Source organism: Tursiops truncatus, chromosome 20, assembly GCF_011762595.2.
Source record: "Tursiops truncatus isolate mTurTru1 chromosome 20, mTurTru1.mat.Y, whole genome shotgun sequence".
Taxonomy (NCBI): Eukaryota; Metazoa; Chordata; class Mammalia; order Artiodactyla; family Delphinidae; genus Tursiops; species Tursiops truncatus.
This window is the reverse complement of record NC_047053.1, coordinates 11,895,464-11,912,162: the sequence shown is the minus strand read 5'-3', so window position 1 is coordinate 11,912,162 and position 16,699 is coordinate 11,895,464. Positions and strand designations below refer to the sequence as shown.

Sequence of the window (16,699 nt, the reverse complement as noted above, 5' to 3'; positions counted from 1 at the left end):
CTTTTTCCTAGATGTCAAAAGCAGAAACTCCCCGAGGTCAAACCTGAAATTCCGCTTTGATAAGCTCAGCCATGCCAGCTCCAGTGCGGTGAGGATCTAGGGGTGTGAGGGTAGCAGGGGGAGCCTCCCACCTCCCACGTTCCAGCCTCGGCCATCCTTCCTGGGGGTGGGGGAAGAGGGCGCCTCACACCTCACATGGGGGGAGGTGGGGAGAAGCCCTGGTCAGATCTGGGGGTGCCGTTGGTTCCCGCACAGTGCAGGCATCAGCCTGGGGCTCGCCAGCCACCTTGGCCATGCTTCCTGTGTTAGAGCCACACCCTTGGACACAGGCAGGTTCCAATTGGGAACTGTTGCTCCTGGGGTCTCATGTCCCTTCCTGGGCTCTCCAGAGAGCTGAGCACTGAATATACAGAAGCTGTAGTTGGTGGGGATTATGTTGTCTAGTTATTTAAAACTCTCATACGGATTTTTCTTGAAACAGGGTCACTAATGTGAAAGAGGAGTCCTTCGCTTGTCAAAGGTGGGTCAGGTGTTAGTCCTGCTGTGGCCACAAGGGAGGGTGTGTTACTAAGATCGGGGCACTTGTGGCCTGATAATGTGAGAATGGCCAGAGAGATCCTGACCGCCGGGTGGGCTAGTCACCTCTTCCCTGGAGCCTCTGTGATGGGGCCCAGCTCTAGATGGGGAAGAGGGCAGATGGTCTCGGGTGCCGATGGGAAGGTTTGCCTGATAGGATTGGGCCAGACTCACTGAGTGGGTCTCCCTTCCCCACAGGAGCTTGTTCCAGCAGGCAGAGGGCAGCAGCCCAGAGCCCTCCTTCCTCACTTGGCCCCCTTGCCTCCCTGTTACGGCAGCCTTTCCCTCCTTGTGTCTTTGGCCAGGGCTCTGGGCTGAGATGTGTCCTCCTTGTGCGTCCAGAGATGCTCTGGTCCCCTAAATGTTGTGCGGGATGAGCCCAGGGAGGACCCTGCTCCCAGCCCCCAGCCAGGGGTGCGTGAGGTTTACAGCAGAGCAGGGCATGGGTCCAGCACTCCACCACCGAGGCCTGGCCTCCTGCTAGGGCAGTTACTAGAGACCCTTCTGACTTCCCAGCCCTCTCCCTGCCATGGGGCTCCCAGGGGTGTGAGTCACATTTGGAACCAAGGGGAGGGGCACAGCTGAGCCCACATTATGTAACCCTGATCTATGTAGATGGGAATGTTGACACTCACTCCGACTCCCATCATGTACTTCAGATGTCCGGTTCACCAAAGCGATGTTTCTGCCCAACTCCTCGGGCTGTGGAAAGTCTGCACCCTTGTATTGGCAGCCTCCCGTCCTAAGAATATGTAGCCGTGGGCACATATGTCTCCTCTCTCCCTTCACCTACTATTTGGTCATCGTCTCCCTTCTCCTTGTTTTTTCCAGGGAAGCCCGATTCTGTCTTGGAGAAGGCTCCTATTCCAGCAGTTTGGGGGTGCCGTCCACTACTCTGAGCGTCACAGGCCTGCATCTCCACTGGCCACCTGCCCACCAGACCAGCTGTCCCAGTGTCCTGACCTGGCCACAATCCTGCCCATCCCTGCCAGCGCCTCCCCCTGTCTGGACAAGGCCTCTTTCCTCCAGGCCCCCCTGCTCCTGACCGCCTGATGTGATGTGTGTCTGGGTCATTTGTCATCTTGTTTTGTCTGCAGGGGAGCGAGTTGGGCAAGGGGGCATCTGGGTACCAGTCAGAGTCCAGAGAAGTAGAGAGAGTGGTGAGGTGGGCAGCAGAGACTGACAGCAGGTTGCTGCACCCAGGCAGGGGCAGCACCATGTCCTGGACGTGGCAGGAAGGAGGCTGTAGCCACAGCAAATGCATTTAGTGGTGGTGGAGGGACCATTTTTCCAGGAACCCAGATTTGTAGCCATCCTCGAAGGTGTCCTGCTAGAAGTCGGTTCTGCCGCTCCCACACGTCTGGAGCTCCCAAACATCTGTTTCCTTCTGTGCTGGGAGTTTCTTATCCATCTGCTGACATCAGGCCCAGGTTGCCTCTGTCCCTGCTGCCTGTGTATCTTGAGCCACGAGGCCAGTTGAAGCTGAGACCCGGCTGCGGGTAAGCGGGAGCGGGCGCCGGGTTCTTCCTGGACGTCCTCATTTCCCACAGGCTCCTGATGTGGTGGCGGTGGGAGAAGCCATCAGTCTTTCCCCTCTGAGCAGACGCTTTTCCCTTGAAGGGGTGGGCAACGGGAGTGGGAAGGCATTCAGGGAGAGCCAGCAGCAGGTCCTGGGCACTTGGCCAAGGAAAACCTCAGGGCCCAGGCCTAGGCCGGGATCCAAGTCTCTGCTGGTGGTGGAGGTTCGTGGGAGATGTAGAGAGTTACTTCAGCCCACCCACTTAGGCGGGAGCCCGAGAGAGGGGTAGGTGGGCCCCCTAAGAAACAGACCTGAGAAGTGGCCTTTACCCTCTCTTTGCTAATGGGGGTGCTCTGGGCAGGATCTGAAATGTGAGGGGCAACTGGTCAGGTTGGTTGGTGCTCTGGGGGGGCTCTATCCAGCTACCAAGCCCTTTGGTCCTAGCAGGACTCAATCTCTCCACCCCCCACCCCTAAGTCCTCCTCTTCCCCTCTCCAGCCACAAGGAGTCCGTAGGCGTTTGTCACATCGGTGGGATTCCTGCAACTTGGGTCCCAGCTGGGTGCAGTTCAGACCCTGCCTGTCACCTGCACCCCCAGCCAGAGCCACCTTTGCTGGGCTGAGCCAGCTTGCTCTCTGAGAGGCGGCCCCTCCTCCCTTCTCACCCATCTGAGTCTGCAGTGCGGCAGGTCATTTCTGCTGACTGGCCGTGGTGGGGTTTAAGGCAAGGTATCCTCCAAGTTAAACAGAGTCTGAAGAGCAGACCCTTGCGGTGCTACAGCTCCAAGCGTGTATGGGGCCTTAGTGACTCGGGGCTGCCAGGGTGACACAGGCTGGGCACCTGCTTTACTGAGCAGAGGACAAGGATTTCCAACCAAATGCTTTATTTGCATTGGGATCTGGGCCTATTCCCAAGGCAAGACATAGAAATGTTACGCTTGTTTTTGACTGATGTGACCATTTCCCTGTTGTTTTTGCTTTTAGAGCAAAACCTTGATCCTTCATCCCCGACTCACGTGGACTTTGTGGGATCCTATTTACAGGCTGGGTGGACCTCTTCCCTCATGCTAGAAATGTGTTTGCTTAAAGTACTAGTCCGGTAAGATTTATTCTAGTTAGAAGGTCAACAAATGTCTGTTTAGCTTTTATTAAAAATCCCTGTAGCGGCACCACTGCTAGGCCTGCAGATTCTGGAGGCGTTCTGTTGGCTGGGTTTCTGAAGGAACTTGAAAGGTCAAACTGCATTTCTTTAAAAACTGTTCCAGGTTCTGGCTCGCTTCTCTGGGTAGCTGGTATTTACAGCTGCCTGGTGGTTGTGCTGTGCTGTGTTTGTCGTGGTCTGGGGGTCCTCTGGGGTTTTTAGGTTGTCTCCATTCTGTCCGACTTGAGAACCTTACAGCCACCTTCCCCCACTGCCCTGGCTGCTCTCCCTGCAGGCCCCACCTCTTGGGGGGGCTTTGCCCCCTGCCTCTGAGCCAGTGGCCAGGATGGCTGGGTGTGTCCAGAGAAACTGAGAGGCGCAGGTTGGGCCCCCTAAGAAACAGACCTGAGAAGTGGCCTCGACCCTCTGTTTGCTAATGGGGATGCTCTGGGCAGGATCTGAAATGTCCCTCCCTCTGGGTCCTGCCTCACCACATCTAGAAAGTTCATTCTGGTCATTCTGGCTTCCAGACCAGCCCCCGTGAAGTCCCAGGGCTGAGAGGCAGGGGGAGAACAAGGACAGGCCGGTCTCCCTTTGCCCCTCTGGACCATGGGACAGGCAGCTTGGGTTCCCGGAGGCTGCTTTTCCATCCCCCTCTTGCATCTGCTTTGCTCCAAAATGTCTTTCCTTTTATTGCCCCATCCAGTCTTGGGGCTCCAGGGTTGCTCAGGCCTCATCAGACCTTGTGACTAGACTCATCCGGATGGCGCTCTTGCTGGTATTTGAGGTGTTTCCTCATAGGAGAAGTGTTTCCCGGACGTAGCTCTGGCTCTGGGACCTGCCTGACTCACGGAAGAAAGTATACTTTTCAGGCTCTGTCGGGCATCCATGTGCCTCTGCTGAGTCGATGCTTAAAAACAGATGCAGAAAGAGCTAGAGGGAGAAGGTCTCAGCGAGAGTTCCTGTCTGTGCTAATGAAGGGAAATGGTGTTTGCGGCAAAATATTCTGTGGTCCAGCCTTGTCAGCTTCATCTCCATGTCCAAGCCTTCCGGGCCCCTTCTTAGCCTCTAATCCAACCGTGTCACCTTCCAGATGGGAAACTTCAGCTCCAGTGAAGGGAAAACAACTTGCTTGAGGTCACGTAGCCAGCTGGTGACAAAGCTGGGACGAGAACCCACAAGCAGGGCCCTTTCTTGGGCACCACCTATGGGGTTGGTGGGACAAGTGACTGCATTGACTGCATTTGGAGAAAGCCAGTGAGCGGGCGCCTTGGCACTGGCTGCGAGGTGTCAGCAGCCAACGGTGCTGGTGGGCCTCAGTCTCTGTTCTTTTCATCAGGAGGGATGTTCCCTGGGATTTTTTTAGGGAGAGCCATGCGGTTTTGGCTGTGGCTTGGGCAAAGAAAACAAAGAGGAAAAGAGATTCCCAGGGACTGTTCCTCGGTGACATCGGTTCTTCAACCCTTGTCTGTAATGGGAGTGGAGACCAGGGGAGAGATGCAGTTAACCAAACCTCGCTTTCCCCTTTTTAAGTTAAGGAGAAAAGTGGTAAAAGAAAAAACTCTTTGACTCTCCCTGATCCTTAAACAAAGGTGGTCAGTAAAAACCTAGGCTCAAGGGCCGAGAGCCGGTTTCATGTTCCTACCCTAACTGTTTAAGGTGCCAACTCAAACACTACCTTCATTCAATTCTGAGTCAACAGAGACAGGCCTGTTGCGGGGGAATGATCAGGGTTCAAGTAGATCTTATGGCTACCCGTGGCCAGCAGGGACTCCACAGTTCCTCCCCCAGACACCAGGTACCCCTCTCTCAGAGGCAGGGTGAGTCAGCAGTTTGCCAGGGCTGTCCCTGCAGCCTGGGGGCCCGGCTGGGACATGTTGCTAGCCTCTGATGGCTGTTTTGCCACCAGCTCCTTACCCACTGCCATCCCACAGCTCCCTCCTTTCAGCTTTGGGAGAAAGGAGACAGCCCCCACTAAGGCCAAGGACAGAAGAGCCCTGCCTGGTGAGAGACTCTTGGGGGCAGGGGCACTGTCCTGTGCCTTATCAGCCCCAGGGGGAGGCTGTCTGGCTGGAAGACTGGAATTTAAATGCCATCGTTTCTGCTTTTGCGACATTTCTGCTTGGAAGTGTCAATCGCCCCTTCCCGCTCCTTAGCATGTGTGCCAGCTCCCCCCTGCCCCGGGCATTGTCTTTCCACACTCCAGCCTGGGTAGTGCTGTTGTTTAAGTGTGAAGAGATTCCTCTGTGTGCTAGAACCCGCGAAGTGTAGCTTGGAAATGATGATCCGTGTGATGATGACTTTTCTGTCTTTCCTCTTCGAGAGGAGGTGATTCATAGACCCCCCCGACTGCGTATGTAATGTAAATAGTGTACATTTAATTTATTGCTATGGTAGCACATTGTATTTGTTAATGTATAAAACAAATTCTAAAAGGTTGACAAATGTATATTTTGTTGCTTAAATGTGTCTTTGCAGAAATTGACAATAAATAGGATATTTTGTGTCCATCAGAGTTCAGACTTCTTTGCTTGGGATCCCAGGCCTGAGCATCGCCTTTCAGGTCACCAGAGGTTGAGTCCATTTTCCCATGGGCTGCATCTGGCCTGTAGATGTGTTTATCAAGAATCCTCCCCACTCTGACCACCCACCCCCCTGCCCCCGCAGTCTTCATCCTCGATATCCAATGAAGTTGCTCTTGCCTCACCCTTGATAGCTAACCAAGTTCCTGTCAATGATTTTCCATCCAATTCCTCACCCTGCCATGGGCTAGAAATCCCCATTTGTCCCTGTTGTATTTGGAGTTGAGTTCAATCTCTCTCCTCTCTCACAGTAACCTCAAATAAAGTCTTCCTTGCCTTTTGAACTCTGGGGCAATTTTTCTTTGACAGGTAGCTAACCTGCTCCCCTGCCCCAGCCCCTCTTTATTGTCTATACGTCCACACCAGTGTTGGATGGGGGAAGAGGGAGGCAGAAGACAGGAATAAGACATTTATTAGGCAAAAGGCCTGTGAAAAAAAATGGGGAGGGAGCTGAAGAAAGCTGAAGAGCTGTCAGACTGCGATGCAGTTCTGACCCCGAGTGAAGGGGAGATGGGAGGAAGCAAGGTGGGGTGGAGGCATCTTTTGATGTCAGTTCATTTCTAAGAAAATTCTAAGCAAGATGATTGCGGAGGCCCCTAGCCAAAGTCACTCCCCAGAGGAGTCCTGCGTATCACAAGAATGAGTCTAAAATCACTACCTCTGCCACACCCAGGCACTGGGTGGGAGGAAGCCTGTGGGAAGTCTGGCTTTGGTGCCAACCATGGAACACAGCGATGGCTCTCAGAATGCAGCAGCTGGGACCGTTGGTCAGTGATGCCCCCTGCAGCTGGAGACTGGAGAGGCACGTTCTTGTGGTCACCATATAAACTCGCCCCAGTTTTGGCTGGTTACAATTTCCCCTTATTTGTGGATAGGGCTGCCTTAGCACAGGGGGTGGTTCTAGCCTCCTTTCTCTTGGTTCTCTCTGCCTCTGTGTCTGATATAAATCCTCCGTTGGTTCCTTGTGCTTGGCAGGCATTCAAATGCTGCTGTTTCGTCATAAAGCCCAGGATGAGAGAAATCTACATGCAGCCTTTGCTTAATGGTGTAAGAATTTCAAGCTCTGCTACCTCCTTGGTGTCCACTCAACTCTCAGCTTGGTCCCTTAGCCTCACCACCCACGCAGGTACCAATGTCTGCTGCTCTGTGCCATCTCCTAGCACTCTTTCTCTTCATTCAGCATTTACCTTCTCCTTTCTCCAGACCCTAGCTGTGATAGGTGGTCTTGGCCATGTTAAGACAATCACCGTGCTTTGACTCATTGGAGGATACGTTTGTAGGACCCTCAATCTTGTAGGAATAGAGAGGGACAAGCCAAATGCTCTCCTTCTTTCATGGAGCCAGTCCCCCCCCCACCCCGCCTTATATCGCCTGGGGAATGAAGTGGGGTGTTGGTTTTATGGCTGGTTCTAATGAAATGGTACCTCTCTGCAAGCCTGGCGGGGCTCCATGGCTGGCTCCAGCAATCCAGTGGTTCTCTGAATTTGCAGTGTGGACTTGGTGGGTCACTGCTATGGCTGATTGAAGCATCTGGCCTCAAACATTTAATGGTACCCTTGTGCTGCCGTGGCAGACACTGTTTATGGGAACCAGAGTGAAGTTCCAGAGAGAAACTCTGAGACGTAGTTATGACACCTAAGGGCAGTGCTCCTCCACAGGGTACCCCCAGTCTCCATTTCTTCAGGCAGAGATAATACCTGTTGGGAGGATCAGGGTGTGGAAAAACCTTGTAGAAGCTCATCCCCACTTCAGACCAGCTCCCTCTACTCTCAGAACAGAAAATTGCTCTCATCTGGGGATGGCTTCTTAAGCATTTTTGCTTTAGGGTTCATAAGAATCATCTGGAGAGATTGTTAAGATGCAGATTTCAGGCACCATTCCAGAGGTTAGAATTCGATTGGGCTGGGTGGGTCCCAGGAATCTGCATTTTTAATGAGCACATGAAGAATTCTGATGCAGTCTTTCACTTTGGGAACCACTGATCCAGTCTGTAGTCTCTATATATGTCCCTCTCCTATTACAATAGTCTCAGGCCCAGTGAGAAAGGGATAGGGAACAGTGAAGGTGTGAGGGGTTTGAGAGGTGCCAGTCCCCCACCTAAGGGGATTGTCATTATCATTATCACAAATGTGGGAGAAATGTCTGTCCCAGCAAGACACAAACTCTTACAGGAAAATGAAAGGGAATCACTAGAGAGAACAGAATAGAGAAAGATAAATAAAACATGAAACGTGTAAGGAATAGCTTAAGATGAAAATGCATCATGGCTGCATGAATGACCAGGGCACCTTGTAATAAGAAACACTGGGAGAAAAGATGAGGTCACGCATGAAGCAGAGAGAAGGAATTTGTTGAAAAGAAAAAAAAAAAATCAGATCCTAAGAATTAAAACTTAAAATACAGCTAGAGCCTCTTTCTCCAATCCAATACACATTATCAGATGAGAGATGTGATGTGAGACTTCAGAAACCCACTAGCAATCTAGGAACAAAACAGCTGCTGGAAAGGGCTGAAGACAGCACCCCTGGGTGACGTGTTCCCGGTCACTAAGGATGTTAGAGGCAAAGTAATCTAGTAACTTCAGTAGGTAAACAAAAGGATGTGGTTGATGAATGGACTCCATCAAGGGGGATAGTAACACGAAACAGCCCGTATGAAAGAACGAGCAGAAACAAGCTGCCACATAAATGGCTCCACACGAAGACATACGAATGATTAGACAGACATAAGTGAGACTGTGTTACAGAAAAATGCAGACACTTTATGAGATAGACTGTGGAAAACGTGCTTGAATTATTAGATCAGATGAATTTTACGAATCACCTAAAAGACATTATATTAACAGTTTTTAAAAATATAAGAGTAACAGGGAAGTCTTCATAGCCTTGCTCTAAAATATCGGTAGGTTTTACAAGAACTTATCACTAATAAGGAATCTGAGGAAAAATCCAGGGAAAATAGACAACAAAGCCCAGATGAAATCCAGCTATGCCACTTAGTATAACAGTGAATGTAACGGAAAAGGATTTTAACTTGTTTAATTATAGAATTTTCTTTTTTTTGGCTGCACCGCGTGGCTTGCGGGATCTTAGTTCCCCGACCAGGGATCTAACCCAGGCCCATGGCGATGACAGCACCAAGTCATAACCACTGGACGGCTAGGGAATTCACTAGAATTTTCTACTAAGGAAGAGAGTTTCCAAAAACTAGAAAGGATAAATTTCCAGCAGATACTAAGAACTGGAATCTATTACAAGGATTCAGCAATGATAAAGTTATGATCTAAGATTTTAATTCAGTGACTAATGAATGCTAGCCCGTGTTGACTAGGATGACTCTGTGGAGCGTGAAGCCAGTTCAAACTAGTTTAAGCTGAACTTAAACTAGTTCAGCTTAACTAGATGGATGGTAGTTCCGAGCCACTGCCTTTCTCCTCAGAGAGCTCTGTGTCCCTGTATGAGCTGGATATTGGCATGTCCTCATGGAGGGCCGTCTTTCTGTTTGATGAACACACTGATCACAAAGCATTTCTGTCGTGTTAGCGCTATCTGTGGAAGGAGGAGGACTCAGCCTCCGGCATTTCACCTCAGAGAGAGCTGTCTCCCCGTCTGAATAAGAGAGCTGGACATTTGTCTTTTCTTCACAGAGCTTTCTTCTGTCTGAAGAACATGGCCGGCCATTTGGGATTTCTCCTCGTAAACAGGTGTCTCCTTTCTAAGGTGGAGTGTTGGCAATCTGGCATTTCTCCTCAGAGTGTGGTCTCTCTTTCTGAGGTGGAGAACCGGCCATCGGGTACTTTTTGTCACAGAGTTTTGTCTCTCTGTCTGAAAAAGGCAGATGGCCATCAGGAATTTCGCCTCCCAGTGTGCTGTGTTTGTTTGAAGAAGAAGCCTGGCTCTCCAGCACTTCACCTCCTAGAGGCCGTCTCTGACTGGATGGTAGGTCAGAGTTTCCTGTTTTTCTCCTCAGAGAGCTCTCTTTCTCTGTATGAGCCGAGCGCTAGCCTTCGGGCATTTCTCCTCAGAGTGTGTTGTTTCTGTCTGAGTTGGAGACCCTGCTGTCAGGCACTTCTCATCTCAGAGCTCCTTCTCTGTCAGGAAAAGTGAACTGCTTGCCCCGAATGTCTCCTCACAGGGCCCTGTGTCTGACTGAAATGAGGTCAGAGTCCGCGCCATTCTTTTTCCAGCGCACTCTTTTTTGGTCTGAGGTAGAGCCCAGGTGGCTTGCATTTCTTTCCCTCCAGTGCTGTCTCTCTGTCGGAGGCGGAGTTCTCACCACTCAGACTGTCTACTCATAGAGCTCTGTCTCTGTTAAAAGAGGAGGGTCGACTTCCCGCGATTTCTTTGCATAGGACACCGTCTCTGTGTCGGAGGAGGAGGCCAGCGCTTTGCCGTTTCTCCTCCTAGCCAGCTGTCCCTCTGGAAAAGAGTGCCTGCTGGCCACCGAGCATTTCTCCTCATAGGGGGTTTTCTCTCTGTCTGAAAGAGGGAGCCGGCCGGCCAGCATTTCTCTTCATAGAGCGCTGCCTCTGTCTTAAAAGGAGGGCCGACACTCAGGCATATCACCTCACAGAGCACGGTTTCTCTTTCTGAAATAGAAGGCTGGCGTTTGTCACTTCTCCTCATTGTGCTCTGTAAAGCAACAATACTCCAATAAAAATTAAAAAATAAAAAAATAAAAATAAAGTAGGTCAACCCTTCGGCACTGCTCCTCATGGAGCTCTGTCACTGTGGAGGCCAAGAAGGCCTGGGCATCCGGCATAATCTCCTCAGGAAGCTCTCTCCCTCTCTCTCTTTCAAGTGGAGTGCCGGCCACCTGGCATTTCTCCTCACAGTGCGCTGTGTTTATTTCTAGGTGCTGGGCTGTCCATGGGGGCATTTCTCTTCCTGGAGGGCTGTCTTTCTGGTTCTTCTGCGTGCGCTCGGCAAGCTCTCAGGCCTCACTCGGCAAACCCTTGGAGCGTAGGCGCATGCGTCGGCTCCCGGTTCGGCTTCCGCGGTATCTGGCGCAGGCGCGGAACATGCAGGGCGGTCAGGCGGTGCTCATCGCGTCCGAGGAGCAGTCCGAGGTGTTCACGCTGCCGAAGATGAGCGCCAAGACCAAGTTCAAGCTGACGGCCCACGAGGGCTGCTGCGACGACTACGCCGAGGCCTGCCTGGCCTGCTTCACCAACCTGGGCGACGTCCTAGTTTTCCCGGCACCGGATGCTTGCAGCGCGCACAGCTTCTCCAGTGCCCGGGGCCTGCGGTGCACGACGGCCAGCAGCACCCAGTGGCCAGTGGCTTCTCCCAGCGACAGCCTCTTCTTGCACTTGCTGGTTCGTCCCCTCCAGAGTTTGCCGTGAAGTCTGAAACTGGCACCCTCTACGTGGAGGGCAAGGAGAGACCGAAGAAAGAGGCAGACCACTCCAGATTGGTAGGTGCAGGTTTAATAAGCAAGGGAACTTACTCCCGAGGTTTATCTTGGGTGGCCGTGAAAGAAGTAGATCTCTGCACCTGCCTGGCGGAACCTTAGAAGTGTATACAGGGGGCTTCCCTGGTGGCGCAGTGGTTGAGAGTCCGCCTGCCGATGCAGGGGACACGGGTTCGTGCCCCGGTCCGGGAAGATCCCACATGCCGCGGAGCGGCTGAGCCCGTGAGCCATGGCCGCTGAGCCTGCGCGTCCGGAGCCTGTGCTCCGCAACGGGAGAGGCCCGCGTATTGCAAAAAAAAAAAAAAAAAAAAAAAGTGTATACAGAGGTCCTAACTCGGTTCAGTCATGTACAGCCAGACCTCTCAGCTACACATTACTATCTCAAGGCCGTGTACCTGAGGCAGCTTCTAGCAGGGAAGGCAGCAGGAGCGGAGGGTGAGGAACCTCAGATTTCCTGGGTCCAGCTCTTGGGTCTGCCAGTGGTTAGGTCCCCTCGGTGGCCTCCTCCATCTCCCCTCTCCTGCCTCCCCCAGTGCCAGGTGGTTCATAGCCTTGTGCCTCCAGTGAAACACTTCCCTGAGAACAGAGGGTGGGTTTCCAGCAAGTTCTGCTGGTGTGGGACCATGGTGACTCCTTTTCTTTTTCCATCGAGTGACCCAAGGCCAACAGGCTCTGGGTCTCAGGCCTAGGGGGAGCCCCTTCCTCAGGCACTAGATCTCTGCCCCAGGGGTGGTGGCTGCTTACTTCTGCTATTCCTGTATTCTTCAGCGTTCTCTTCACTTCCCAGCAGTCAATCCCTCATTACTCCAACCCTGTTATAGTTAATAATTCTTTTTGTTAAACTTTCCTTATTCAGGCTACTATGTGGTTTCTCTCTCCTGATTGGACCCAGATGGATAGACCAGGTTTCTTATTTTCTCTGCTAAAAACCTTTCCATAGCACACAGGCCCACATCACTCTCATTAAAAATGAGTCAGTCCAGGGCCAGTATTTAGTTCTATTCAGAGTCCCATGAGGGAGAATCTGATTGGCCCAAGAAGGTCAGGTGATAACCTCCTAGTCCAATCAGCTAAAGCCAGGGGATTGGGGCATGTGGCCACCACAAAGAGCAGTTAAAGGGTCGTTGGGACCTGGGCAGGTTCCCAGCAGGTGTCTACTACAGAACCCTGTTTATTAAAGGTAAATGAGTGTATGGAAACCTGGGACATGCTGATAACCTAAAAATACCTGGCCATTTAATGAATGTGGAAAAATTAATAATGATGCTGGAGAAATATTGATACTCTACATGTTCTTACTGACCTTTTTCCTACTGAATTTAAAAAACAGCTTTATTAAGGTATAATTGACAAATAAAAATTGTAGTATATATTTAAGGTATACAACTCAATGTTTTAATATATGTGTATATTGTGAAATGATCACCACAATCAAGCTAATTAACATTTTTGTAGCCTCACATTAGTTACCATTTCCTCCTCCGCCCCCTCCTCTTCCTCCTTCTCCCCCTGCTCTTCCACCACCTCCTCCTTCTCTTCCTTCTTCTTTCTCTCCTTCTTCTTGGTGAGAATACTTAAGATCCACTCTTAGCAAATTTCAAATACACAATACAGCACTGTTAACTATATTACTATACTGTACCTTAGATCTCCAGAAGTTATTCAAGCTTCGTACTATTTGACAAATATCACCTCATTCACTAACCCTCTCCCTACCATCTGGCAACCACCATTATATCCCTGCTTCTATGAGTTTGAATATTTTATTTTATTGAAGTATAGTTGATTTATAATATTTTATTAGTTTCAGGTATACAACATAGTGATTCGATATTTTTGTAGATTATACTCCATATAAAGTTATTATAAAATATTGGCTATATTCCCTGTGCTGTGCAATATATCCTTGTAGCTTATTTATTTTATACGTAGTAGTTTACGCCATTTAATCCCCTACCCCTTCCCTCTCCCCACTGGTTTGTTCTCTATATCTGTGAGTCTGCTTCTTTTTGTTTCATTCATTCATTTGTTTTATTTTTTTTAGATTCTACATATAAGTGAAAACATACAGTATTTGACTTTCTTTGACTTATTCCACTAAGTGTAATACCTTGCAGGTCCATCTATGTTGTTGCAAATGACAAAATTTCATTCTTTTTTCTGGCTGAGTAATATTCCATCATATATATGTGAATATATATATGTATTTCTCATATCTTCTTTATCTATTGATCTGTTGATAAACACTTAAGTTGCTTCCATATCTTGGCTATTGCACATAATGCTGCTATGAACATTGGGGTACATGTATCGTTTTGAATTAGTGTTTTTGTTTTCCTTGGATATACATCCAGGCATGGAATTGTTGGATCATATGTTAGTTCTATTTTTAGTTTTTTAAGGAAACTCCATAGTCTTTTCCATAATGGCTGCACCAATTTACATTCCGACCAACAGTGTGCTAGGGTTTGCTTTTCTCCACATCCTCACCAGCATTTGTTACTTGTGATCTTTTTGATGATAGCCATTCTGAGAGGTGTGAGGTGATATCTCATTGTGGTTTTTAGTTGCATCTCTCTGATAATTAGTGATGTTGAGCATCTTTTCATGTGCCTGTTGGCTATCTTCTTTGGAAAAATGTCTATTCAGGTCTTCTGCCCATTTTTTAAATGTTTTTTTTTTTAAATTGAGTTGTATGAACTGTGTATATATTTTGGATATTAACCTCTTATCAGTCATATGATTTGCAAATATTTTCTCCCATTCAGTAGGTTGTCTTTTCATTTTGTCACTGGTTTCCTTTGCTGTGCAAAAGCTTTTAAGTTTAATTAGGTCCCATTTGTTTATTTTTGCTTTTGTTTCCTTTGCCTTAGGAGACAGATCCAAAAAAAATATTGCTATGATTTATGTCAAAGAGGGTTCTGCCTGTGTTTTCTTCTAGGAGTTTTATGGTTTCCGGTCTTTCATTTATGTCTTTAATCCATTTTGAGTTTATTTTTGTATTAGTTGTGAGGAAATGTTTTAATTTCATTCTTTTACATGAATTTGACTATTTTAGATTCCACATGCAAGTGAGATCATGCAGTATTTGTTTTTCTGCGTCTGGCTTATTTCCGTTAGTATAATGTCTTCCAGGTTCATCCATGTTGTTGCAAATGGCAGGATTTCCTTCTTTTTTCAAAAGCCTTAATAATATTGCATTTTATATATATACCACATTCTCTTTATCCATTCATCTATTCATGGCCATTTATTGTGAATAATGCTGTAGTAAACATGGGAGCGCAGATATCTCTTCAATATTCCGATTTCAGTTCCTCTGGTGATATACCCAGAAATGAGATTGCTGGATCATATAGCAGTTCTATTTTTAATTTTTAAGGAGACTTCATACCATTTTCCATAATGGCTGTATCAGTTTATATTTCCAACAACTGTGGATAAAATTGGACCCTTATTTCACACCACATTAAAAATCAATTCAAGGGCTTCCCTGGTGGCGCAGTGGTTGAGAGTCCGCCTGCCGATGCAGGGGATGCGGGTTCGTGCCCCGGTCCGGGAAGATCCCACATGCCGCGGAGCGGCTGCGCGTGAGCCATGGCCGCTGAGCCTGCGCGTCTGGAGCCTGTGCTCCACAACGGGAGAGGCCGCAACAGTGAGAGGCTCGCGTACCTTAAAAAAAAAAAAAAAAAAAAAAAAAATTCAAAATGGATTAGACTTAAATGTAACACCTGAAACCTTAAAAACTAATCTAAGAAAACACAGGGAAAAGGCAACAATTATTTTGGATATGACAGTAAAAGCATAGGCAACAGAACCAAACAAGTGGGATTACATCAAACTAAAAAGCTGCACAGCAAAGGAAACAATCAACACAGCAAACAGGGAACCTATCGAATGGGTTTTGTAAGCCACGTACCTGATATGATGTAATGTCCAAAATGTATAAGGAACTTATACAACTTAATAGCAGAAACCCAAATAGCCCAGTTACAAAATGGGCAAAGGGACCTGAATAAACATTTCTCAGATGAATAGTTACAAATGGCCGATAGGTACAAGAAAAAGTGCTCAACATGACTAATCATCAGGGAAATGCAAATCAAAACCACAGTGACTTGGCACCTCCCACCTGTTAGGATGGCTCTTATCATAAAGCCAAAGGTTACAAGTGTTGGCAGGAATGTGGAGAAAGGGGAACCCTCCCACTGACTTCTAATAATACTACTCTACCCCATTATTTAAATGGTTGCATAGTATTCCATTTTATGTATGTTTGAATGATTACTTAACCAGTCTTTTGCAACTGCAAGCAGTGCTGCAAAAATATTCTTCTACATAAGTCTTTGTGTTTACAGGCAAGTATATCTACAGGATAAATGCCTGAAGTATTATTGTAACAAGGGGAATGTGCATTTTGCATTTTGATCGGTTCTGCCAAGCTGCTCTTAACACAGCCTACATTAATTTACCACTCTACAAGAATGTATGAAAGTACCTTATTTCCCTCACTATCAATAAACTTCTATACTTTGGCCTTTCTGATAGGTGAACTATAATATTACATTATAGTTTTAATTTACATTTTTCAAAACTCATGGGTGTGATTGAGCATCTTCCCTATGTTTAGAAGGTATTTGCATTTCTTTTTCTGTGAATTGTTAATGCCCTTTGTCATTTTCTCTTGGGTTGTTGGTCTTTTTCATTCTGGTTTGATTTTTTAATATTAAGGAAATTAGTCCTTTGGCATTCATGTTGGCAGTGTTCCTTCAGTTTGTTCTCATCTTTTGGCTCCTTTTATGCTGTGCAAAGTTAAAGTTTTTTAAGTTTAGTCAAATTTATCGGTTCTATCAGCTAGGAATATATTCAGCTACAGGAAATAAAAAGCCAACTAACAATGGCTTGAAAAGATGGGAGAATATTTGTTACATGTGACATGCAGGGAAAAATTAGGGCATCAGTGGAAAACTGCATTGTCTAGAACACAATGGGTTATTCTGATTCTATCGGATTTATTTTACAACTTTGTAAGTTTTAGATAACTGATAGCAAAACAAAATAATTCTAGTCTATAGACATACAAATGAATTATGCCCAGTAGAGGGATAACTCTCCTCTACTGTCCCCCTCAATGGCAAAACCAGTTTGTTTGTACATTTCAATATTCCTCATCTAAATATGTATCTGTTCTTTGGACTGTAACACCTTGGCAGTGTTAAAATCTTTAACACAAGTTCATTTTTATAATATATGAGAGCCATGATTTTACCTTACTTTGAAAATTATCTTTTAACAAATACGAAGTCTGAAGGTAGGCAGTTTAGGGGCTCAGTGATGCCATCAGGGAACCAGGGTTTCGCCATTTTTTTCTGCCTCACTATCGTTTTTTAAAAAATTAATTAATTTTATTTTTGGCTGCGTTGGGTCTTCGTTGCTGGGCGCGGGCTTTCTCTAGTTGCAGCGAGCAGGG

At 47.8% G+C, this 16,699-nt stretch overlaps 1 protein-coding gene across 9 annotated transcripts in view; it reads left to right on the top strand.

Annotated features, from left to right (window-relative positions):
• The window catches only part of RAP1GAP2 (RAP1 GTPase activating protein 2), a 218,772-nt gene extending 213,027 nt beyond the window's left edge, over positions 1-5,745 (top strand). For all 9 annotated transcript variants that reach the window (XM_073798113.1, XM_033847049.2, XM_033847050.2 and 6 more), the window contains 3 exons: positions 12-88; positions 482-520; positions 1,408-5,745. In XM_073798113.1, coding sequence (XP_073654214.1) covers positions 12-88; positions 482-490 — 86 coding nt within the window. In that variant the 3' untranslated portion in view covers positions 491-520; positions 1,408-5,745. The remainder of the gene's footprint in view (positions 1-11; positions 89-481; positions 521-1,407) is intronic.
• The last annotated feature ends 10,954 nt before the right edge of the window (positions 5,746-16,699 follow it).